Source organism: Molothrus ater, chromosome 3 (genome assembly GCF_012460135.2).
Source record: "Molothrus ater isolate BHLD 08-10-18 breed brown headed cowbird chromosome 3, BPBGC_Mater_1.1, whole genome shotgun sequence".
In the NCBI taxonomy this organism is placed as follows: Eukaryota; Metazoa; Chordata; class Aves; order Passeriformes; family Icteridae; genus Molothrus; species Molothrus ater.
Genome location: NC_050480.2, coordinates 68037105 through 68063870, shown reverse-complemented (window position 1 = coordinate 68063870; position 26766 = coordinate 68037105). Strand labels below are relative to the sequence as shown.

General features: G+C 37.5%; 1 protein-coding gene across 1 annotated transcript in view; it reads right to left on the bottom strand.

Annotated features, from left to right (window-relative positions):
• SLC22A16 (solute carrier family 22 member 16) overlaps positions 1–26766 on the bottom strand; it is a 35761-nt gene that overhangs the window by 5258 nt on the left and 3737 nt on the right. The window contains 7 exon segments of the mRNA XM_036380996.1: positions 4240–4339; positions 4843–4952; positions 5345–5472; positions 7362–7556; positions 7559–7910; positions 9811–9928; positions 12471–12947. Coding sequence (XP_036236889.1) covers positions 4240–4339; positions 4843–4952; positions 5345–5472; positions 7362–7556; positions 7559–7910; positions 9811–9928; positions 12471–12947 — 1480 coding nt within the window.

The following is a 26766-nucleotide window of genomic DNA, read 5'->3' as shown; positions in this document are numbered from 1 at the left end:
TTCCCTTCACACAGACATTTCTATTTCTTGTTCAATGACACCAATTCCCACTTTGCTTCTCTGAGTACAGAGCAGCATTAAACCCCTGACAGTCCTCCAATACCAGGTTATAAATGACCTAATTCTCTCCTGATAGAAAAGCTTTCACACAGAACATCATGCCTGGTCTCAGTGTTTTTCCATTCTGTGACTGTGAACTTTGATGCTGTACTATCCTTATCTTGCCCTGTGCTGGTTCTGAAGTCTGTCCTTTGCTTAATGCATTCTTTCCAAGGGTGAGAGAGAACATTTGGAATCACTGTGCCTACATCTCATACAGAGCTTGAGACAAGAGCTGCCCAGCTACCATCTGCAGCTAAGCCAGATTTTAAGTCAGAAAGGTGCTTTAAAATCAGAATTCCCTACAGTAACCTTGTTATTTGCCTGCCCACGCACTATGCTGGTTTTGCTTCTCTTTCCTTCCAAAAAAAAAAGAGGAATTTGTTTTGTGTATTCTTTTAGGAAGTAAATGCACTGTTGCTTACCCTCCCTTTTGCTTTGCAATAAATATAGAGCCAGATAAAAAAAAATACAAACCAAAATTAAAAAAAAACCCCAAACTGTTAAATACTACAAACTACAGTGAAAATAAAAGTCATGGTCTTACCATGAAAGTTTAAAAAAAAATACTAGCAGTAATAGGACTAGAGGAAATGGCACAAACTGAACGAGATCCTTTTAGACATGTATGTGGCAGGGATGATACTTAAAAATATATTCCAAAATATTAAAATCTCATCTCTGAGTGTCAAATTTCTTCTCTATTATTCAGACATGATTTTCTGCCATGGAAAGACAGGATAAATTGACACATGGCAGCTATTCCATAACATCCTCTTTTATGTACACCCTTTAGTCTGTCAGAAGTTTATAACTGAGGATATTGGAATCTGTAAAGGATATTGAATCTTAGGGACACCCATAAATTTGGAGTGTATGAGAACTGGGTCACTAGTGGTACTCAAAAGAACAAGCTTAAAGTAACACTATGTGCTTTGAATATGTGTGTCTTTTTTCATTATTCTTTTTAGACACTTGGCATTCTTCTCATGTTTTCCCTCCTCATGAACCTACCTCTCATTCCCCTGAGAACTCTCACTATTCTGTAAGTGTACACACCACCATCTTGCCTTTTCATCTCAGCTCTCATAACTCTATTTCATCCCATGTTAGTTTCCTTTTTTTTTCCCTCTTATGTGAAAGCTGCTGCATGCTGAGTAATTCAGTACATTTCCCTTCTCCCTGACCCTTAAACCCTTTTCCAGTATTTCCTACAACAGACAGAGTATGAAACAATCAAGTCACAGTGTATTAATTCAAGGACATCTACCTTTTCAAGGGCAGTAGCCACAGTTATCAATGAAGGGACTCACATTTAGTAAAAGCAACTCTTCTGCAGTCTTGGCACATTTCTTCATAAGGCATCTGACATAATTTAACCCTCACTACAAATGCATGCATTTTGTATGTACGTATTTACTATTTTAAATACACAATTCAGTATCAGAAAATGTTCCCTTGATATTGTCAAATGCTTATGTGTACAAAAAAAGTGTATTTGTGTTATTGTAGTATTTAAGTATGTTGAAGTTAATTTGACAGGCATACATGGTTAAATGCATTGTGTTTTCAGGGTGTTAATTTGAAATCTGAATTTTTGCTTACTCAAACTCTTAGAGTGTTCCAAACACTTCAGTACAACCAACAGCTTCTAACAGATACCATAGAAATCTTCAGAAAATATTTACCATAATTTTTCTTATGTCCTCTTCCTTTTCTGCAGCAACATTTATAATTCTGCAGTGGTCTAAGACTGGGACTTGATATATATACTCCAGAACAAAAGATAATTCTAATTATATATCCCTACAAAATAATACCTTTACTTCTGAAAACAAATTATTATTAAGTGTGCTTTTTATATTTATAGGTATATTTATATTTACATTTATAATTATATTTACATCTGATGGCTCTAAATCAATCTAAAACGTGATCTTATTGACAAAATTCCTACTTCAACAAAAAAGGTTATATTTCAACATGAAAAACCAATAGTATTTGAGTGAGGGTTTGTAATCAAACCCTCATTTATTAACACCACTGTGGGCTTTTTAAATTTCTAATTTATGTTTTTTCTGAGAGAAAAATCAACCCTGTTAAAGAGCTATTGCAACATAACTCTTTAACAGCTGAGAAACAGAAATAGGTTATATAAGGAGCAGTTGTTTTACTGCACGTTTTCTATAAAGTTGTCACATGAAAAACATACTTGGCAAGTTATTCAATTTATAGACTTATCGAAGATTTATAGCCACCCAAGATGCTTGCAGTACTCCCAGGTGGCATAACTGTGCATGAGGCAGAGTGCCAAACCAACAGCAGTAGTAACTGTTCAACAGTGTGTGGTGTTTGCAATAGATCAGCGTGATGTGTATCAGTTTACTTACAAATGTAATCCATTTGATTTCACTTCCATTCCAAAACACTTACTTGACCTGAGACTTGGCACGCTATGCTCCAACTCAAGACAAGCCTATTTAATAAATTGACAAATGCTCTATAACAGGAGCTAATAATGGAAACATTTTCACTGTGAACTACTTCTCAACTTTACAAAAACTCTGGATAACTTGTGTACCCTGAGAGTTATTCATAGCTGAAATAATTCCTGTGTTTATACTGCCATTTGCACTGCTCTCCAAAACATTTGAGCACTCCCCCATCTGTGGTTTAACTGCAGCACTTCTGCACAGATAAATCTTATTTTAGACAGTAAAGGCAAAATGCTGACAAGAGGAAAAAATAAATGTTCTCCCATGACCACTCTGCTGTGCAAATGTTTCTTTGTCTTTTCTGGGATCATATATTGGTGGAGACATTGCTAAGAAAGAAAACATTTTAGGAACTTGAAGAAATAAATTCATTTGTGGTCTCCTTCATCCTCTCAGTTTTCATCGAAAACAACCAAAAGTAATTAATTTAAGTAATGAAATGAGCTCACAAGAATTCTCTGCAACAATCTATAATTAAAGATTTTTTAGTTGCCAAATCAAAGAGACACAATGCCCTTGTTTAGGAAACTCCAATATGGTGGATAAAATTTGACTAAGATGCCAGGTTAAAGACACATCCCATTACACTTTCACTTTCTGACATGTATAATCTGCATATAACAGCAGTGCCCTAGTCACAGTGAATTCTAAGGGGTTTTTGAAAGAATTGAAACTATTTTAAATCGTTAATAAACATTTCTTTACTTAAAAATTTAATGCAAAATTTGGAATTCCATCTGGTTTTACATATATAAGCATAATTTATGCTTCAGAAGAAAAAATGGATTGAATTGCTGCAGGATTTCTAAGCACCAAATGCTTTGTAACAGAAATGCAATGAAGAAATGTGATTCATATGTGAGTAGGGAACACATAAAATATTTTGTAGTAGTGGATCTACTACATAATGCCCAAAGTACACAAAGGAATGGTCCTACCTCTCTTTTCTGGGGCAACTGGTGGTAAAAGACAAAACCTAATGGTAACCATTTCTTTATCTTTTTCTATCTCATGAATTGTTTTGTTCAGTTCTGGTGAAAAACACAGAACAGGAACTTTGGGACAGGTGTGGAGAACAAATATAGTAAGCACAACACCTTCCTGATCTTTTGGGAGGCTGTTCCAAAGATGCAACATCCCAAAGAAGCCATGGAAAATGTTAAGGCATGATGTAAGAAAATCCAGCTACCTGTGGTTACTTCAGGAATGGAAGAATTATGCCTTTGAAAAAAAGTGAAACTAAATCAGGAGCATGGTCAAAAGTTGCTGGGCCTGCAAAAAAGTCTGGACTACAACACTTCCTAAATGTTACCTGGTAAGTGCAGAATATTTTTATCAATTTTATGCTAGGATTCAGAGCATAAATATTTTTCTGTCTTCTATTATAAAACCTTTTCTGAATATTTCAGTGATTCAAAGTCTCTCTTTTGCTTTAGCAGCATATTTTTAACAATATGAGGCTACTAGAATTTGGGACTTGAAAATTTCAAACTAGAATGGTTTACTCAATTTTCTTTTTGAAATAAATGTTCAGCTTTTGCTTCCTTTGTCACGTGAAAAACATACTTAGTAGTAAGATACTAAAGAGGAAAAAAGTGACACATACGCTTTTCAAAAAATATTCGCCATTGAAATAAATACCTACAAGTGGCATGAAAATCCAGATACTTCTCAGATATACACAGAAAGGAGCAACCACACTTCCTACACGGCACATCATGCTTCCACTTCCAACAGCAAGTGATCTACACAGAAAAGAATTTGAGTAAGAATCTGGCAGTTAAAGGAAACAATTAGAAATGCACAGACACTTAAAACATCAGTAAGATTTGTGTCTTTAAGCAATTATCCTAAGAAGCTGTTGCCATGCCAATGTAAATTTATATTGTGGTGAAATTCAGCTGCTTCTGTAATTAAGATTAAAAATATAATTATCATTCAGCACAGATAATGGGATTAATAACCAGGACTTATAAGAAAGGCATAAAACAAGTTTAAGAAAGTATTGAGTATTCTTCTAGTTCCCCAGTGGAACCTATCAATGCACATGGAATGCAAAATAAATAAAAAACTATGGTACAGCCAAAGTCCAGACAGCTCTGAGGGCAGCTGAGGAAGTCATCCCATCCCAAGTCTTTCAGATCACCACCACTGATGCCAAGAGCTGCTGGATCTTGTGTAGAAAAACAAATTAATGAATGAAAAATAATTAATTAATGAAAGATACCTAACTGGCAAAAGTTCTTACCTTACTATTGTTGGGTACAGTTCTGCTGTGTAGAGATATATAAGGCCAAATGCCACACCTATGGAAAATTTTCCAGCCATGTTTGCTAAGATAATTAATGTATTGAAATCCTATTGAAAGAGAGCACAAATAAATATATCACCAGAAAATTACACCCTTCCAAACATAATTTACATTCTTCAGAAGTTGTGACCCTTCTTTAAACAATAAGCAATACTCATTGCTTGCTTTTTAAAAATTGCTCAATAAGTTACTAGCTTCCACATCACTTTTTACCAGTCCTGGTTCACTGAATCGCTGGGAGCATTTTATGTGTGACTCCAGCAATGACATTGAAACTTGTACTGAAAATACAGAATCTATCTTAGACTGGCAGCTGCAACTTAAAACCAGCCCTTAATTAACTATTCTATGATTTAGAAAGAGCAGCTGCATCTACTGACTTAAGAGCCTTTAAAATCAATTTCTGCTATAGGAACACTTCCAAGCATATGTGACTAACCTGAGGTATGAACATAATTAAAACACAGATCAGTGCACTTAAAATAAGGAACGGAATGAGTGTGTTTCTCCTTCCCAGTTTGTCCATCGCAAGGCAAGCAATGATATAGCAAGGCAACTCCACAGCACCTGTCAGTATGAAATTATCTCAGTTTAAGTCATGATTGCACATATTCATCTCATAACTGTAACTTCCTCTTTATGGGGGAATTTATCTGATCCAGGGGCTAGTAAACAAGTAAAATCTAAAGACAACCAGTGTGTCGGGCTAGTTCATTTGGTTACAGAAAGTGTGACAGAAGGCAGAGAACAGCCTAAAATACGGAAGTGGGAGTGGAGAAGGACAAGGGAAACAGGTTTCACAGCACAGAGCAGCTCCAGTTCTCTTTGGGGTGGAAAATTACAGAAAAGACCAAGGCCACAGTTCTGTTTCTATGACACTGACACTTCTGTCTGAAAGCTCCACATTTGCTGCTCTTCTCCTTCAGGTATTTTCACATTAACAGCTCAAGTGTGCCCACAGGGAATATTGCTAGTGTCACTCAGACACAACTCTCAGGATTTGCCAGCTTCCACCTGGACAGGGAATGGTAGCCACAGGTGCCTCCTCCAGAATCAGTTCAAAATCATCTCAAAGTAAAAGGCAAGAAAGGTCTGTCCACATCCAGTTTTCTGAGTAAGCCTCACTAATACAGAGTGCAGTTCCAGCTTTCTCCCTTCTCCATAAAAAAAGAGGGCTTACAGCATCTCACTCTTAATACAGATCATCCTGTCCTAATGTTCCTTTCCAGAGAAAAACTGCTGCTGCTCTAAAGGTCCTGGCATTTGGATAGACCTGTCTGCACTGTGTAAACATGATTTGCCTGTAGACAAATAATACTGAGCCAAAGCCAGTTTGGACACGTTTTAAGCCAATTTGCTCAGGAAGAATGCTACTATGTCCAATAGAAAAACAAGGAAGAACATAAGATGCAGCCCTGAACAGCCTGGATTCCTTTATTACGTACATATAGCATGTCAACACACCTGTAATATCAGGAAACAGTATTTTGGGGTTGTGTTGGAAAAAGCAGGTTGTAATTATTCAGTGTCTGCTAGTCTGCTAAAATATTTTTAGAAGAGGTGGGTACAGTGAACTCCACAATAGCAGTTTAGTTATCTGTGCAATACCAGCATCCATTCTTCAACACATCAGTCTAACAATACACTGTAATACAGGATAAAACAAACTGGAATAATGAGAGCCCCAGTCCTTCTGTGAGCCTGTGTACACCATCAGTCACATTCACTTCACTGAGAGTACTCAGCTGCACAAAGCAAAGCACATGATTTAATTCTTCACTGGCTCAGAGCTGCAAGTCTGATCTAGAGTCTTCTGAAGTCAGTGGAATATTTTTACTGATGTTAACAAATTTTGGATCAGGCCTTGAATGCACTTGAGCTGCCTTTATAAACAACTTACATGCCAGAGAAAGATTACAGCCAGATTACAGAATGATAAAATTAAAAGAGTATTACCACTTAATTAAAAATACACTTCTGAGAAAATGGAAATTACTCTTCCTTCTGACAATTATGACTATGTTTTCTACACAGACAAACTCAATATATCATGACTGTAAGTGATAAAAGGAATATTTTTTCTCCCATTTTCCTAGTTTGTGCCTTTAACAGAGCTGTGTGAATTCTGTATTGCTTGTCTGCTTCCCCTGGTGTTTGTGCGGATCTGCTATAAACTTCCAAGGCAAAGAGAAGACAAGCCAGAATATGATTTTACAATCAGAAAGACAGACAGAGAAGAATTCTGTGCACCAACAAATTCTATTTTTTTTTCTCAGATACTGTGAAATTTGGAATGATACTGTGTTAGTCAATTTTACGAAAAGTTAGCAAGAAACTTTTCAAAAAAGGTTCACAATTGAATGAACAAAGTAAAAAATTGGCTGTCAAATCTATAGACATTTTTAAATGTTTGTTCCAGTTCTGTCATTAACAGAATAAGGTACAAGAATATTTACCTATGAGAAAGAGATTTAAATATTCATTGCCTCCTAGACTGACAGAACTGAGGGAGAAGACGTAGTACCCCAAGCTCCCAGTGAACCAGATCAGCCAGACTGTGATGGTCCTTCTTGCAATTTGCCAGTTACAAAACAGGTCTAAGATGTTGTGCTTCTTTGCTGAGGATGTATCATCATCACCCATTCTGCCACAGGCTGATCATCTTGTTGCACTGAGCACAGTTCAGAAACTTTGCAGGGAGTGCTGACTTTATTCCATCTTGCCATTGTATCAATCACTTTCTGTGCATCTTCATATCTTTCCTCTGACAGCAGCCAAAAAGGTGTTTCTGGGAGCATCCAGCAGCACAAGACAAAGGGAAGAGTTGCTATGGATAGAAATATCTGATAGACCCACCAGGTCCGAACCAAAAATCCCACGAGTGCCACAATCATAATTCCCATAGCAAAAAAAGCATGGACATGCATAGAAGCCCAGGTTCGTGCTTTAATGCCAACAAATTCAGTCACATAAACAAAAGCCACAACCAGATAGCCACTTGAAACCTGGGAGGATGGGAGAGAGAAAAGAAAAGAAAAAAAAAAAAACAAAAAACAGAGTGAGGTTTGTTTCTCCTCTCCCTGTGCACCAGCAGTAAAAAAAACCAAAGAGCTAACAACGTTCTACATCTGTGTATGCTAAATTGTCACCGCGCTGGCCTGTCTCACACTGACAGAAAAAAAGGCAACCATGAAAATGAGTCAGCTGGAGAAAAAATGCACTCAAACCTTCCGACTGTGTGGATACTAAAAATGTGACGTGAATTAGGATGTTTCTCTGCAGTGAGGGACAGCCAGCCAGAGACACCTGTGAAGAAACTTAATTTGCTGATGTCATTAAGCCCTTCTCCTCCAAAAATCAGGTCCCTTAATGACATCACAAACTGGATGCTTGGGAAAGAGAGGTTCCCTGAAGTAGTTGTCACTTTTGAAAATCTTGATCTTGGCTTTTAAGCAGAACATTAATACCCTGCATGTCAGAAAACTGCACATTTACGAACAATTACCTTCCACACCTTTGTAAAATATCTCATTAAATCAAATTTTTTGCAATATTGGAAGAGAATCTCATATATATACACAATTACAGGTTCTCATATGGCATCAAGTGAATGCAATTACTGGCATGTTCTGCATGATAGTATTTCTTCATTGAATATATATATATGTATTTCAATTTCTCAAATATCTCAACATCAAATTCCTGGTATCTTAAAACATTGCAAAACACAGCTAGACAATACAGAATAGAAAATATTTCAGTATATTGTTTTGATTAATTGATTTTCCCATTAACAAAATTCCAGTTAATAGTCTCCAATTCTGAACCCACTGATAGGAAAGCTGCACTGACTGCAGTGGCATGGGGCTAGAGTTTAGGACTGCACCTTGCAAATCAGTCCCAGTGGCCAGATAAAACAGCATCAGCCTGGACAGAGCCTTTTGCTTTTCTAAACTACCACAGGACCTGGCATCAACAGCCAAGGGAGTCAGCAGAGGGACTTCTGTAGATCTCACTGTTTAAGGCTGACATGATACAGTTTTTCCTGCTAGGAAATTCAGGCAAAGGGAGCTCCAGGTACAAGGTCCTTTCTTGACTAATGCACTGTCAGCAGAACAAAATAAATTATGGGAATATTTTTAAATATCTAACCCATGTTCAATAAGTTAGATGATTTGTTTTTGTGATAGCATTCTAATTTCTTTATGCATTGTGTAGTGAAAATCTCAAGAATGTACTTTGGGCTGTAAAATAGTTATTAAAAATTGGTTATTATGTATAAATATTGAATATGTATCAGATATTGGATGTATAACACACACACACAAAATTGTGTGTGTGGGTCTGCATAAACACATATACTGAAATACCTTTAAGTACATCCAGTACTAAGTACCTTTAAAACATCTAGGTGTTAAACATATCTGCCTATGTATTTAGTATTCCAGATACAGCTTAAAAGACCAAAGAGATGCAAGGAAGAGAAAATGTGCATCTCTCCTCCATCACTCAAAATGGTAGAGATAAAAATAATACTTATTATAGATTTGCTAGTTTAAGAAAAAAATATATTCCATTTCTAACAATAAGGAGAAATGCAACAGCAGCTGCAATGCAGAATCCAGAGTTTGCTGCTCACACTTGGTATTTAATTACCAGTCCAGCAGAGGTTGGGATGGAGGAAGTACCAAACACTGCTTCATACAGACGCTTTCTATTAATTCAAAGAGGAAAACTGCTGTGGTCCAAGAACATTCAGACTCTCCCTGCTCTGCTGAAATAAGTGCAACAGACGGGGCTTTAGAATAATGAAGTTGGAGAGGAAATAATAACAAAAGGGAGGTTTTCCTGAGAAGGGGTAAGAAATGGCACAGAGAAGGGCCAAGGGTGAACGTCCTTTCTTACCATAGCGAGGAGAAAGCGCACAATCACAAAACTGTAGTAGTCAAAGGTGAAGGCCACCGCGATGCCAAATACAAACTGACCAGCACTTGTGAACCATATAACACGCTGTCTTCCCAGTCTGCAAATCACAGCAGTAATAAAATCATCAATAGCCACAAACATTCTATTAAAATACACCTGCAGCTCCAGAGAGCCTAGATGGAAGTTACTAACTCACCAAAGAAATTCTGGTTTAGATACCTCTCTTAATTTGTCAGCAATTTCAGCTTCTAAGAAAAAGGATGAATGGAACTTCCATTCTACAATTCTTGGCTGAAAGCAATGATAAGTGAGCATTACATATGTGCACCTCCAGTTTTAACTTGTACGTAACTGATTGGTAATTTTACTCCTATTTATGAGGACATAAATCAGTTTTTCAGCTATTTTATATTAAGTAGCATTGTGTTAATAATTTCTGACAAAAGTTGGCTGGGATACCATGCCATCTTTTGTCATAGTAACAACCAATTTTGATAGTAATGAAAGGTTTCTGTAACCTACCTTTGTCCAGTTCTTTAAAATTGAATTCTCTAATAAATGACAATCACACAGCTCCCCATAATTTTCTGATTCCTGACAGCACATATGCATGCATGTAAAAACACAGAAATCTAGGAAGAAAGTAAACTAATGGCAAAAAAATCATGTCAAACACTAGCTGCAGCAGTAGATAAGACTCCATTGGGAATTCACTACATTCTATCTACAAATGCTCTGTAACACAAACTGCATAGAATTATTTTTCTTCCCCGATAATAATTCCTTGGTCTCTTATTACCTCTTCCATTGCAAACAGCTTTTTACAAATGGGGATATTACTTTTAGACAGTTTGAGGAGTTTTGGACTGGGTTTTTTTTTTATGTGTTTCGTACTCCAGTAAAATTCCTCCTGTTTTTTCCCAGCCTTGACCTGAAATCATGATTTGGTCTTTAATCCCCACCAGGAAAGATCCCAGTAAGTCTTAAATATCAGAGCTCTTCTATTGGGAAATCTGTTAATTGGTAATAGGAGGGATACATGAGCTTATTTCCCATGAGCCAGGATGTGTCAGAAAATAATAACTTGCAGCTGTAAATTCTGCAGCTGTAAATCTGCAACTCAGAATGTGTGTATTATCTTAACTGGTTGTCCATGGGTTGAATTAATGGAAATGAGAACAATACAATCCTAACCTTATAAATCACGTCCAAGTATTAATTAATAAAGTTATGACTTATTTAAAGGGACTCAAAACAGATGTTAGTATTATATTCTGGTTTCTATTAAATACAATTTTACAAAGCCTGGGATTGGGAACCAGATTGATTCCATGTGTTCTAAAAGCCAAATTAAAAAGTTCATCATTGTTTTTGCATTCCCATGTTGTGACTGTCACACTGTAGTGCTGTGCTAATGAAGGAAAATCAGAAAACAACACTTCTGATCTCCTTACAGTCTTAGATGTGGGACGAAACATCACTCTCCACCCAGCAGAACTGTCAGGCAACAAGCTCCTTATAGAAAGACATAACTCTAAACCAGCCTTCAAAGCAAAGCACAGGTACAATAAGTGCCCAAGACAAAGCTAAGCTCAACATAACTTGAATATTTGATTCTCATATGGACAGACAGGCGTGGCTGGGTGCTCTCTGAGGCAGGAATATGCCTGTTCGTGTTGAGAGAGGAAACCAGCTGAGGCAGGAGGCCACAGATGTGTACACTGTTGCTTCTGAGTCCAGCTCTGATGCTGGATTTCAGTGCACGGGCTGAGATAGCACCCAGGGAAGAACTGTTGGACAGGAATGGGCCTTGGAACTGTGAGCAAGAGACTGCTCGGGTCGAGTCCCTCCAGGACTGATGCTCCTCGTGCTCAAACAGAACTTTGTTCATGCTGGTAAATGAGTGAAGCTACAGCCCAGCTCATCCACACCCATTTTTCCTCTTATGTTCACAAGCTTTCAAGAGACTAAAGTTTAAGCTAATTTTTCAGGAAAAACCTACAACTCAGCAAGGAAAGATGGTATCTGGGTGCTTATTTTATGAAGTGGGGCTTGATTAAACCCTCATAGCCTTTGCATCAGCTCCATTGAGCTGTATTCATGACAGAGGTTAGGAAAAGTGATTTTCAAATACATGATATTTAATCTTCTACTAGCCCTTCAGCTGTTTGTCATACTACAAAAAAAAAAAAAAAAAAAAAAAAAGCATTTCCATGAAGAACCTCTTCTCATGAAAAATGAGGTGAAAATGTACTCCCAGGTTTTACCATTGCTATTACAATGAGCTATTGCTATTCCTGTCAAAATAAATAACCAAACAAACAAATAAATAAAAATATAAAGACAAATACTAGCTGCACAGGGCAGTTTCAGGGATCAAGATCAAGGTCTAGAACAATGGATGAGAAAGTATGAAAAAGTTCTAAAAATCAATTATTTGAGAATATATTTTAAAATTAGGACTTGTTATAGGAAAAAGAAACCAAGTTAAACAGATCTGTGAACAAAGCAATATCCAAACCTCCTGGATGTTGCATATGTAGTTATGAATATACAATGAATAGAAACAACAAAAACAGGTAGATACACATAAAGTTACTGTAGTCTGAAGCTACAATTTTCAGAGGATGGCACTTTACCTGTCAGCAATGTCACCAAAAATCACTGCTCCAATCAAGACTCCAAGCATGAATGTAGGCTGGATTAATTTTGCAAGCCATTCGCGGTCACAGACCAGATCCCACTGTGTAACAACAGTGCTCTTCCACTTTGTATCATCATAGAGAAATCCATCAGAACAAGGAAATACAGACTTGTTGCCTTTGTATTCGTATGCCAGATCCAAAGTGACTTCTCGTTTGGACCTGCTGCATTGATCAAGTTCCCAAATTTCTCCATTTTCCAGCTGGACTACAATGTAGTTTTCTGTTGATGTCCATAGTGTCCAGATGTCCTCTATACTTGATGCAGAGGAGTTGTGGAAAAGAACACCACTCACATTTCCAGGGAACCCACATACAAAGTTAGGAGTAACAGCCATGAACACAGATGCTAAGTAATGGATACCACATGACATAGCTTGAAAGACAGATGCAAAATAAACACATGCTTGAAATCTGTAAAGGGAAAGAAAACATTTTACTGAGGAAAAGCCCTCTATACATGAAAAAATATTCAGTGTAATTGTTTGGGTAGATCAGTAAATGGAGATACCATTAATGTGTCTAGTGTTTTGTTGTGTGGTGCTGCTTCAATATTAGCTAAGCTCTGCAAGAGACCAAAGATGAGAAAAAGATCCACAATTTGGAATCTATTGTTAAGAAATGAGTGCTGCTCTTAGTCATGTGTTCAGTCATACAGAGAAGACAATTTAAAATGAAACAGTTCGGACCTTAAGCACTTAGTTTGAAGCAGCCTTCCACCCTCCAAATCTCTGCAGCATATCCCCTTAAAATAAGGCCTCAGATTACTTGGATGCTTAGAAAAACCAAAATGTTGCATCCTCAGGTTCTTAGGAGTAGAGATATGTGCATCAAATAAAACAAACCAAACACATTAAGACCCTCATTCCACCTACTTGTATCTCTACAGCTGAATTCCATCGATTTTCCATCTCTCTTTATTGCAGCCAAAAGACAAAGAGAGAATACATGTAGACACACGTAGAAGATGGAATCTGAACAATGTGAAATGTTTTGTAGCAAAACAGAGCTCTGAACTGGGTTGGGTTTTGGCTTAAACAGGGTGTGCAGTTATCCATTAAAGATTGTATCATGAAGCAAACCTAGTAAAAGAATGTTTTATGCCTAGCCTGAATTTGGGCATTTTAACAGCTTTTAAAGCTTGCTTGAGATGCATGTAAATCTTAGTAAAAAAATTGCATATGTGTTCAGACTTTTAAAAGACTTGCATTGAACTCTAGTGTCACTGTATGCAAATTCTAGACATTTTCTGATAATTTAAGCATAAGGAGTCGTTTTCTCAATCAAATGTTTAAATTATGCATCTAATTAATACAACATCTGTTCAGAAAAAACAAAAAAGCTTTTGTTCTCCTCCCTTTTTTATTTCCTGAAGGCCAATGAATTGCAATAATTTGAAGAAGTGTTCAATGAGCTTCTATACACACATTCTTTCTGCAGGACACAGCAGGCCTCGGCAGCATGAAACAAAAAGCAGATTTTTTTTTAACATGATCAGAGGCTATCTCTGCTGAAGTTATAGGAAATAATGTCCAAAACCAAATGCCTTGAAATGTCTTTTGGGAAAATTCAGAGCAATTCCAATCCCTGTACAAATGCAGATTCTAGATACGCCTTCTCCAAAATGTATCTAATCTAGCCATGAATTCCCATAATACAGATCTCAACAGTACATACCCTAGGACTTTTAAATCTATCATCAAAATTTCTAAATAATTTTGATACTATCTATAAGCAAAGTACTGAACCAGAATTTACTGGCTACATTGTCTTAATACCCGATTAACATTTTCCAATAAAATAGTTCTCTTGTAAAGCACACCTCCATTCACCATCCTCATTCTCCTCTGCCTTTTATCTTGATTCTTATTTCTTTCCTTGGTAATGTAAAAGCCTATCCTGTCCTTCCAATGGCATTTGACATTGCTGTTGTTCTGCTGCAGTGCTTTTTATCCTCCTTTCTCTTGACAAACAGCTCTATTGACTTTTCTACAGCAGTCTGAGGAGTGAGTTCAATTCCTAAAGCCACTGTGGCAGCTCAAAATCTGGCTTCGCTTCCCTCTGGAGGATGCTGCAAGGCAATCCTCACACAGGTGCCATGCTGCTCCTTCCCAAACAAAACTGAAGTATATGGTCAGGAGAAACTGAACATAACCACAGCAACCCTTCAAGTCTATCAATTCTCTCTCAAGAGAACAGCTTCTTGGGGATTAAGTAGCTAGCCATAGGTCAAAGCAAGGCTGAAACAGCTCTGAAAGGTGTTTGAGCTATCCTGGACCATAAAAAAAGCAAAGGTTATTTTGAAATGTAACCCTTGGGACCCTATTGATGCAGACAAATATGGTCAACAATGTTTTTTAGTTCCTCTTCTCCAGTTTCATTTTAAACTGTTCCCATCAAAAGACACAAACTCATTTTAAAAATAGCACAGCACGACCAAATTCAACAACCTGGGCTACTGTTGCAGTATGCAGAACGCTAGAAAGAGATAATAGTAAATTAAACCCCTAGAAGCTGTCACTTACATCTTCTACTAGCTAGTAAAGAGCGGCATACTTGGAATCAGTATTTGCAATTTCTGTCATTATGCATTGGAAAATTGCAATGTCAAATAATCCACTTGGTATTTCTGAGAGAGAGGGAGAATGAAATAATTTCAAACTCTCATACACACCTCTTGAGTCTCCTAATCAGTTCTTGCAATACAAGAAATACCAGGATCATCATTTATCTTCATCTCAGTAAGAGTGAGTAGGAAAAATATATTTATGCCATTTTTTTTTTGGAGAGGCTTAAGGGGGATAACAACTTTTAAGGATAGAGTCTGAGAAGATGGCATGAAACCATCCACTACACACATTTTTACAAATTCAAAGCCCAACAGTATCACTAGGGCTATGAGCAGGTCTAGTTAATCTCTGCTCTCACTACTCACTTGAGAGTTTTATCTTATCTCTTCCTGAACATTTCTTGTGATCATACTTCAATGACCATTTTGACAGACTGCTACACTGTCAAATCTTTCTGCAGGAAAGTTTCTCATTAAATCTAATATCTATGTCCTCTTTTCAAATATAAGACTATTATTAACTTATAAAACACCCTGGTACAACTTGAATAAATCTTCTTTTTCTTTTATCACTTCGTTGTACAGAATTCTCAGTTCTCCTCCTCCTCCTCCTGTTACTGCTGACAACCATACAAACTACAGTCTGAACTCTTTCCTCTTTTTTGTGCCCCTTCTTTCTTTCCACCTCTGTAAAAAGCAAGAAAGGATTCATTTTAAAGAAATACCTGTCATACAATATTTCACCCATCTTTCAAGGGTTTAACTTACAATTAGATATAGCTTATTCTTGTGAAAAACATCCTTCCATTTCCAATGTTATGAAAATCTTACTCAGTTTCAACAAAGAAATCCACTTTGTAGCACCATTATTTTTCTTACCTAATTTGCAGCATCAATGCAAACAAAAGAAGTCAGAATACCAGATATACATTAACAGACATAATGCTGAATATTTATGCTGACATTTATGCTGAATATGACTTCATTTAAGAATGGAAAAATGGGTTTTTACAGCAAAATTACCATGTTGATCAGAATTTTGCAGGCGGAATTGCACTGCAGTTTTTAACTACTACCTGCTCAATGAAAGAGCCAAGGAGCAGGCAGGGGGAGCTGGGATAGGGAGGAATAAGGCTGATTTAAAGTTAGAAAAGCATTTGGAAGCACCAGGGTCTGAAGGCACTCTGCACCACTACAGGCTGCTTCCCTGCCTGCAAAAACTATTTACTGCTCTCTCCAGTAAAATTCCACACTGGGCTGGCTAAGCCTCTGTCTGTATATAGTCTGTATGTGCATATTTTTGTACATACAAAACACAGAAAAACTACCCTGAAAGTCCTGTTTTGCTGTGAAGGAAACCCACTGCTGACTACAGCAGTGTTCTAACAGCATTCCCACTGGTCCTAGATTGAAAAGCCCAACCTTACAAGCTTCTGCCAATCTCCTGTGGGTAGGAAGAGCTCTTCTTCCAGAAAGACCAGTGGTGTAAATGTCAGGAAATTCCTTAACCTGTATAGTTCCCAAAGAGGAATGAATCCAACCATTAGGGACAACATAGGGAAAGAATGAAAAGTGTGTAGGGAGGTCGATGTGTAGGGATGTAGGAAGATAAGTATGTAGGGATGGAAGGAGATGGGAGAGTACTACAGGTTAATGGAATTTTGCTTTCCAGAAGAGCTGGAGACTGAAAAGGGACAAGGGCACAGGTCCAGCCTCAGTGCAGACAGAGGAACAGAGATGGGGGTGGCAGAGGGTGCTGAGCGAGGAGGAGCACAGAGCTGCTGCCTCCTCTGTTGCCACCTGGGATGCCTCCCTTTGAACCCCTGCTCCTTGAGCTGTATCCCAGACCCTGTGCTGTGGCATGTGGATGTCCTGCCCAGTGTCAGAGCCCTGGGACAGGTCCCTGGCCATGCTCATGCCATGGCCCAGCAGCCCCCGGCCTTTGCGGGAGCCCGGAGCAGCTCCCGGGCGCTGTGCGGGGCTGGGAGGTCACAGCACAACATCCACAGGTCATGCACTGCTCTGGCCCTGAGGCACAGGGTAAAGTCTAGGCTGCCCTTGATCCCCACTGTAAATCATTAACTTTTTACCCCATTCTTAACTTAAGAACACCAAACTGATACGAAAGTCCTTTATTACTGAGCTTAAAGCTCTCTGCTGCAGACATATACTATATACTGTATATATAGTATAGCTACTATATATATAATATATATATACTGTAATCCCTGTATTAACCACATATATATACTATATATACACTATAATATATAGTATATACTATATATATATAGTATATACTATATATTATAGTGTATATAATATATACACTATAATGTATACACTATATATAGGATATGTACTATATACTTTATATAATATATACTATATGCCATATCTATACTATAATATATACTGTAATCCCTTTATTAACCACACCAAACTCAATGTTTGAAGTTAAATTTCCCTGAGTAAAGAAATACTGTTGTTCGTGCATGGAAATGGTAAGAAAATACCATTGCAGGAGCAAAAAACACTATTGAAATTCACCAAAAAAAGCAAATTCTGTGGTTTATTTTCCAGGACTGATCTCAAAAAGGGCAGATTTTGGCAATAGGATTTTAGTACCAATCATCTTCACATACACACTACAGATTATAGAACATATATTGTTGCAAATAGTCTAACCTATTTTACAGATATGTTTTCCTTTTTAAAACCCCACTTCTTGACATTTAAAAAAAAGTTCTGTGAAGATGATGACTGTCCTAAAAGGTATGATAATTTCTCTCAGTGTTTTTCCATCTCTTCAGTGACTTGCCATGGGAGATAATTATTTGGCAAGTACATTTTGTCACTCTTGCCAGGAGTGTCAAATATAGAAGTCAAGAATACTTTATAGGCTACTGCTCCAGTATAGAGATCCTTAATGAATGCCAGAAGTCAAATGAGCCTAAAATTGTCTTCACAAAAGCAAGACACAACATGAAAACGTTCCAGTCCCTCTTAAAATATTTGTGATATTTCTCCACAGTAATTTTTTTTTTTCACTTTGCAGCTTATAGTAAAAAAAGATTTTTGCATTTTCTATTTCCTCTGCACAAGTTCAAAGATCAGGAAGAAAAACAACTGGTAATATCATGTCAGTACCTGAATATGAGAAATACTGTTCCATAAAGACAATGAACTAGATCTCAGACCACTGTTGCTCTGGCTGTAGTCTCATGGCACAACATCTCTGTGGCGCTGTCAATGCAAGATATTTTCTCCCTTCTCTTTTGCCACTGTTTATTCCCCCCTTGAGACACAGTGCACTCTAGCCTCAGCTGTGGTGGTATTTCTTTTGTAGACCATCTGTGAACTTTGCCTGGCAAACTGATCTGACTTGAATAAAAAAGTCAAAATAGATACTAAATTTTTAAAAATGAAATACAAAACCAATAAGCTAGACTAGTTGTTCAGTCTAATTTATATTACATCCATGTAAACTATCCATACCAGTCTATTTGGAAGGTTGTCCATCTTGCACACAAAAAATACTTGAAGTGCACACTGCCATGTATATGTTAGAGAATAAATCCCCAGCCTCAGAGTACTTTTAGCATTGTCAGTTATTGCAGTGTATAGCAGGGACAAGACTTGCTGTTGGACACTAATTTTATGTTAAATAAAATATGATTCTGAATTTCTTGTCTCTCAATCAAAAACAGAAGAGGGGGAATTACCCTGATACTCATCAAAATCTAATACAAACATTTTAAATAATTTTGGTTTAGAATAGACTCACAAAACTGTTCTGAGATTAGCAAAATATTTGTACTATTCCACTGCCTTTCAAGAACTATTTTTACTGCTTGTCTTGTCAACAACCTCATTTGTAAGTTGCTTAAGTCAGAAAACACAGTATGTTTTTGTTGTGCAGTGTACATTCAACAGGATGGATTCAGTGGAATGAAATGTCCAGATATTTACTATTTCTGAAAGAATTTGTGTTCAGTAACCACTTGAACCTCTGTATTCCATCCTGGATTGATTGGTTTTTGGTTTGTTTTCTTTTTCATGTGAGAAAAGCCATTCAGCATTCTTTCCACTCTAAACCAAAAAGTGATGATGCACTTCCACATTTATCTTTTGAGAGGAAAGGAACTGAATGTGACTCAAGTGTATTTTTGCCATGGTGCAGAGATACAGATTTGGAGACAGCCTTAAATATACAACATGCACAGCCTGATTTGACTTATGGTGTCAAGAATAAACTTCCTTCCCTCCTAAGATCAGTTTGAACCATGCTGAGAGTTCCAGCCCACAAGGTTATTGCCAAAATTTGTTTTCAGACACAGAAGATGCTGTGTTTGATCTCCAGTTTAAACCTACGAACAGCACAGATGAAACAGGAATAAAGGAAACTGTGGAGATCAGGAAAATCTCAGGAATTAAATATTATAATCACTGACAACAATGTGTGCATTGATGTGCAGTCACCAAACATCAGACACCAAATCATTCTTATACTTAAAACTGATTCTCTGAAGAATTCACTTCTATCCCATTAAACTTATGCACATTTGCCTTTGATTAAGACAAGTCCAGCATTTGTTCACCAGAGTCAAGAAGAAAAATACATTGGCTGCTCACTACTCTGCATTTGGTATGACAGCTCAGATGAAGGAAGTCACATCAGCATGGAAATAAAGGAACAGTGCTAGAGAATTAAGGGCCATACTTAAAAATAGATATATATTTTGAAACTTCATCGAACAGTTCTGCAGTTCTTCCTTTTTGACTATTTAAATCAGGCGCATGAGGTTCCTGTCATCACCCGTGACAAACCAGTAAATATTGCTGGGTTTCAGCAGCTGGGTAGCAGAGCTTTCACCTCTGGACAGCCACACACAGCCAAAAGGGAGCTGCTGCTAAAGGTGCCCGGGGTTTCTTGCTGCCCCCCTGCCAAGGGTGGCTGCCCCAGGGGACAGCCGGGCAGGAGGATGGTGTGACCATGGCTCAGCCACTCCACCCCAATGCCCAACCTTCTCATCCAAATGGCAGGGAAACTGGGAAAGACACAGAGGCTCTGGGTTTGCACTCAAGCAACCAAGGTACACATAAACATTCCATTTGACTTTCCTGGGAAAGCAACCTCTGATTAAGGTGGAGCACATCACTGGGAGCAACAGCATTTCCAACACCAGAGTCAGGTTTTTTTTCATTCTAGCTACCCACTTGCCCTTTCTGCTATACTATACCAGGTAATTTAATTAAGAAAGAGCATGACCATGCAGTTTGTAAGTGATTTAGCTTTGGTTTGGAATAATTTGGACTAGTGTTACACACAGCAGAGTGGTTACACTTGAACAGTAGTAACACTTCAGGATCTATACTTGGAAGTTTCTGTTCCAGGAATGGCATTTCTATAAACATCTACCATTTAGAAAATGAGCATGTACTCTTCATGATGTATCACTAGCATTACTGTCACAGGGAAAACTCAATTCCAGTTTGTCTGGTAACACTGTTTTCTTTTGGTCAGCCTCTGCTTTGTGGACAAATCCAAATTAGGTATTTCATTCCCTTCCACACTGTACCATTTCCATCAGTTTACATAAGCAAATCTTTTCTGTAAAGCGTCTAATAGAATTTCAGTGTTTTTATTGAGGTTCTACCTAACTATAGACATAGGCAGTACTTCATGTATAGACAGTTATATTTCATTCTTCTTTCCCATTTAGGAAATAGGATGTTTTCTGCTGGTTACATTGCTGACACAATGGACTAACTTTGCTCAAACTAGCTTATATTTATTTTACCTTTTTTTTCTGTCTATAATCCTGAAATAAAACTAACTGGTTGTCATGTTAATAACATTCTTACACCTCTGTTATTCTATTTACATATTTCTTCTGCAAAACCTTGCATCAGTTGCAGCTGACAGTACAAACACATTAATTGAATATCTGCTTCAGAGTGGTGAAAAATGCCTATGCTGAAGCAATGAGCAATCTATTTTTTAAAGATTAATTCACAAAGTAATTGAGCCTTACAGTTCTCATAGTTATATTATGCCTTTAAAGAACTCTTTTTTGGTGTTGTTTCCTATTTATAATCCACATCTAAGAAGATTTGGATACAGACAGTTCATTTTCAGTAAAAATCCTACATAAATTCTCTTCACATCCTGCCACACATTGTTAAGCGTATTACCCAAGGTTTTAAATTTCTACATTTGAAATTTAATTCCTTCCTACCTAGAAAATGATTGTAAAGTTACTCATTCTTACAGGTTTTTGAAAGTTCTCATGGAAAAATGCAAAACAAGCGAGGAGTCTGTGTAATTAATTTAAGAACACTGGACATCACTTTCCTAGGGAATGTTTGTAGCTGTTCCTGTACCTACAAGTATCTTCTGAGTTTTCAGTTAGAAATAATATGGAATATTAGCTCCATGGATCAAAGTATGTTTAAATCATTTCTGTAAATACTTGAGAGGAATGTCATGGAATTTTGGGTTGCTCTATTCTGTAAATCCTCCTTAATATAAGCAGTGATTTTATCCATAGCATTACTTTCACAGCCTTGAATGTGGTTAAGGTAATTTAGTCTATTTCTATGGGCTACATAAAGCAGTTTATACTAGATAATGTGTCATTTTACTCTCCCGGGCTCCATTTGCAACTCTTACAATGTTCTTTGTTAATTCTGACATTCACCATAGAGACTCTTCATCAAAAGCAAAACCCAAAAGCTGAAGTAGATACCTTTGCTTTATTAGCTTTTTTGAATATTTCATTTAAAAAAAATCACTTAACAAGACATTACATTAAGGGAATTAATTGTCAGATAACTCTGTCTTCTAAAATGTGGGACAAAGTCAACATGTAAATCAATGCATCTCAGTGTCAACCAGAGATTCTTTCCTGTTGAAGAGAATACTGCCAGTTGCAATCCTGCTTATATGGAATCCTACCTTTTCAATTCTCTATCTCTATAGCTTGAAGAAAGATATTCAATTTAATGCAGAGTCTGGTATGGTCAAATGATTTTCTTCTGTCAAGCATGCTTTAGTTTCTGGAATTAAGTACGCCCATGTTTAGTGGCTATGTACTACATGAGAAATAAAACAGCCTCCACACCGACAGCTCTGCTCCCTCTCTGTAAAAGAGTAACTTGAATCTTTAACAAAGTCTTCTGCAGGCTTTGCTAAAACCCATTTAGGACATGGAAGAGGAGTAAAAAGTATGTCCTTTCTTCCTCTCTCTTCAGGAGTCCACACTGATGACCCACCAGTCGTTCAGGAGCTCTTGGGAGGGCTCAGGTTAGCAGCCCTGACAGCACATCTTCCCCAAGACAAGGGAAGTTATTTCCAAAGCCACAGAAAAGATGGCTATGGATAGCAAGAGGATTTTCAGCTTCTTTCGCAGGTTCATGGCTCATCTTCCCTCCAAACTGTTCCTCTTCACTGCAAATGCACAACCCATTATTTACTTCCACAGTACTGTCAGATTCTTTCCTTGAGTCTTTCCCTTGTGGTATCTCATCCAAGGGAACGGTCTGGAATAATCCTATATCCTAACTGCACATTAATATTTACAAGCATTTTAGAGGTCCCATTCTCCACAAAAATAAAGAAGCTGAATTCTGCTCAGACCTACCAGGGTTCTGATACCTAATGTACTTTTGTACTAACTGCCCCCTCTATTCTCAATGAGTGAGACAGAACCAAGGCTGGCTACACTGATCTACAATGGATGACAGTCCTTCGAGGAGCCTGAAATACAGGTGTAAATGGGATGAGGGTCCAGTTTCTCTGAACCTGGAACTAACATGCATTATCTCTCTCAGAAAGGTGGAGCTGTTATAAGGGAATACCTTATGGTATTCCCAGCTCTGCTGACACACACCAGTTCTAAAGACACAGGAAAAAAGATCAAACAACAATTTGTTCTGGAATATGATACCTGAATATAGATTGTTTAAATGAAATGAGATATCATGCGTATAATTTTACCATGCTTACAGTTCACTTAGATGCAATATAATGTATATAGTATGCAATCCATATACATCTGTACTGTTTCTCTAGATCCGTTTTCCACTTGGTGAGGAACCACACACAAACCAGGATTTACCTGGTCCTAAACCACGTAGTGAAAACAAGACAGATGGGTAATGCTCTTAACAGTCCAATTCTCCCTCTGGACAAGGTGATTTAACAGGTGTCTGAAGTTTGCACTACAGGCCTGTAAAGATACTGAGGTGAGCTCTCCAGTGCTTTGATTTGGGCAGCTGATTCCCCACACAGCTAGAACAGACTTTTACAGGTGTATCAGGTAGGAACTTAGATGCTTCCATATCTCTTTCACAACTTACAGAGGAGAATGAAGTCACAATACAGCTGGAAAAGTTCAGACCATCATGGATATAACACATTTAAATAGCACTGAACTCCATCCAAAGTCTGGTGCTGACTGCTCTTTATAGAGCAGCAAATTATTCCCAGTTCTTTGAAGCACCTTTTCAGTACTTATTTTCTACTTTTTGCTGCCTTATTGGCCTTTTCCATCTATCCTTCATGGCTTGTCCTGTATTCTTGCCTCAGCACCACTGCTGCAGCTGCATCTCTGATGCAGCTACCTAATGGCAATGCCTCCAGGTAAGAGGGAGAGGAAACCCAACCTCGCCTCTTGATCAAAACATTTTCTTGAGGAAAGGGTTCAGTACATGATCCAATGGATGGTGTTTCTAGATTCCTCAAATCATATTTTCACCACATGTGATTTTCAAAGAACATCTGCTCTGCATGAGCTAATCTGCTAATCTGCACCTTAATGTTACTTATATTATATTACTATAGATTAGTATAGTAATCTATAGTAATATAATATAGATTATTATATTACTATATATAATAGTATATAATATATATAGTATATATATTATATAATATCTATAGTAATATAATATAGATTATTATATTGCTATATATAATAGTATATATATATATAGTATATATATATATAATATTATATTACTATAGATTAGCTAATCTGCTAATGTGTACCTTAATATGGTACATTGATGGCCAAGCTATCATTATTAGGACTTGTAAATCTCTGTCTTCTACAATTTTTCATCACACTTTTTCCAGTCTTGCAATTGTAACCAAGATATAGCTACCTCAGCTGGTATCTCCTCTGGCTTGCTAATTTTTTTTCCATATTTCTGAAAAGTGGAGGATCTCATGTTCTTGTTCAGCTGCTAGAGTTTTGTGCCTCAAGTTATCTTAAATAAAACATCAGCAGTGTATGTATCTCAGTACCGTCCTTGTTGTGAATAGCAAAATATGGCACAGAAATTGTCACAAAATGTGCTAAAGGCTATTGGGGCCTTCCAAAAATTCCCTAAATTTAAAGGTATTTTCTGCTTGCATGACTTTGCTTCCTGCAATAAATTGAAACTTCCCATGAATAAGGCCTTTAATAAAAATTTCCTTCCACCTTAGAGATATCTGAGTATTGCTGAAAATCTTAACTATTATAAGAAAATTACTGACACAGCTTTTATAAGAATGGTATCCCTGTCCTCGGCATTGTATTACAGGGAACACACTGTCCAGTGCCCTACATATTTCATATTCATTCACACCATAATATTTCAGGATTAAAGAGTTGATCATCAGCTCCTTGACATATGTGATAAGTGCCTTATGCTGCCATAACTGTGACTGTGTTACAACTTGGTTAAGCAGCCACCCTGGGGTGTTGGCAACATTTCAGAGGTGAATCTCAGCCGTCTGGTTTACAAATGATAATTGATTTACCAGCTTTGGGTTTCAGTGTTGCTCGCACTGCCGGTTCTAGCCTTAGAGAAGAAATGGATAGTACAGGTGCAATTTCATCCCACTTTTTATTTAGTCATCTTTCTATTATGGCAATCTACTTTTTAATCTGCTTCTCTTATTATAATCTACTTTTTCAAGCCAGAAACAGGCAAGCACCTCCAGGGTGAGGATGTTCTGTGGCAGAACACCTTTGTCTATGCAGATCTTGCTTTAGACTGCCTCCAGTATGACCTGGATCCCAGCAAATGCTATATTAGAACCTCCTGCAGACCATGCTGCTGGTACATTGCCACCATTATCCTGGAGCACTTGCCAGTACCCAGCTTCGGTTCTGAGTCTTGAGAATATTTCCACTTTTGCCTAGTCAGGCATAGATAATAAGGCCTTTGTTTGGGCTGCTGGAGTTTGCTCTCTGAAAACACATGGGCTGTCTCGGTTCTCCAAAGCTATTACCACACCCTTCAACCAACAAGGTTAAGCACTATTTGCAAAATATCCCCACACACACACAGAAAAAAGGGGAAAAAAAGAAATGCTCAAGTCCCCCTGTTTCATCCTATGAACATCTGAAACGAGCGCCGGCTGACTCAGATGTTAGAATACAGCATAGTTGTAAGAATGCTTATCAAACATTTCTGTCAAACACCACCCCTGACTGGGAGCCAAAGGAGGACTTAGATATGAGATTCCTCTGTCTGACAGCTGTCCACTGGTACATTTTGAAAACTGAATGACAGATATGTTGCAATAAACTTTTCCACTGTATAAGGTAGCATATGGGGGGGAAAAAGGATTTTTTTTTTAAACAATCTCCAAACCACGGCACTTTGTTCATCTTCAGCAAACTACTCAAAGGTTAAGCAGAAATTCACATTATATTGTTTAAAAATATTAATTTTGTGTTGAATGTACTAAGTACTAAATGTATTAGTATTTGAGAAAAATCTTGTAAGGCTTCCACTTTTTAAATTAAAACTGTTCAAATGCTGAATATGAGTACAATGGCCTGCTTCTCCATACTAACTTGAAAAAGGAAAACCAATTTCTTTCCATATCTAACAAGCACCCTTCTCCACTTGAAAAATGTATTTTTCTGGGAAAGAGCCTTTCAAGGTATCTGTAAAACAGGTGAGTGTGAAAAATCATTGCTTGAAAGTCTCTTTTTTTCTTTTTGTGAAAAGAAGCAGTGAGCATAATCTTTGAGACACTTGGGACTTCCTGTTAATTGGAATACAAACCATGACTTTCTGGAAGTAAAATGTACACAGCACAATTTGCAGATGTAATCTGATCACAAGAGCTGTGAGCTGTGGAACAAGAGAGAGGATAAGGGCAAGAGCATGAAAAGAGGAGCCTGGAAAAGTTCCAGGATGTGAAAAGAAGGCAGACTGTTTGGTGTAGAGCTTTAGAAGTGAACCAAAGCTCTGCAAAGTAGGGAGAGGAGAAACAGTTGTTAGCACAGGCCACTCAAATATTGCTACCAGGGCACTGAGCAGCAGTCAGAAGTCCACTACAAAGAATTTCTACAAAAGTCAAGCAAGTTTTTAGCTAAGCAGACTCTCTCATACCTTTATAAACACTAGAAAAGTTCCAAGGTAATAAAGAGATGTCAAAACTGTTGGCAAGTGTATTAATGTCTACTAAATCCTATGTTTGGCTGGAACAGGTGACAGTTCTATCCAAACAAGCAGACTGTCCTGCTTTCCTCCTCCTACAATAGCCATTGCTGATCTTTGGTTTGCTTGCTTCTACAGTCCAAACAGTAGGAACTTCACTGACTAGGCAAAAAGGGCAAGGAAGACAACAATGTAAAGATGTCAAAAGCTGAA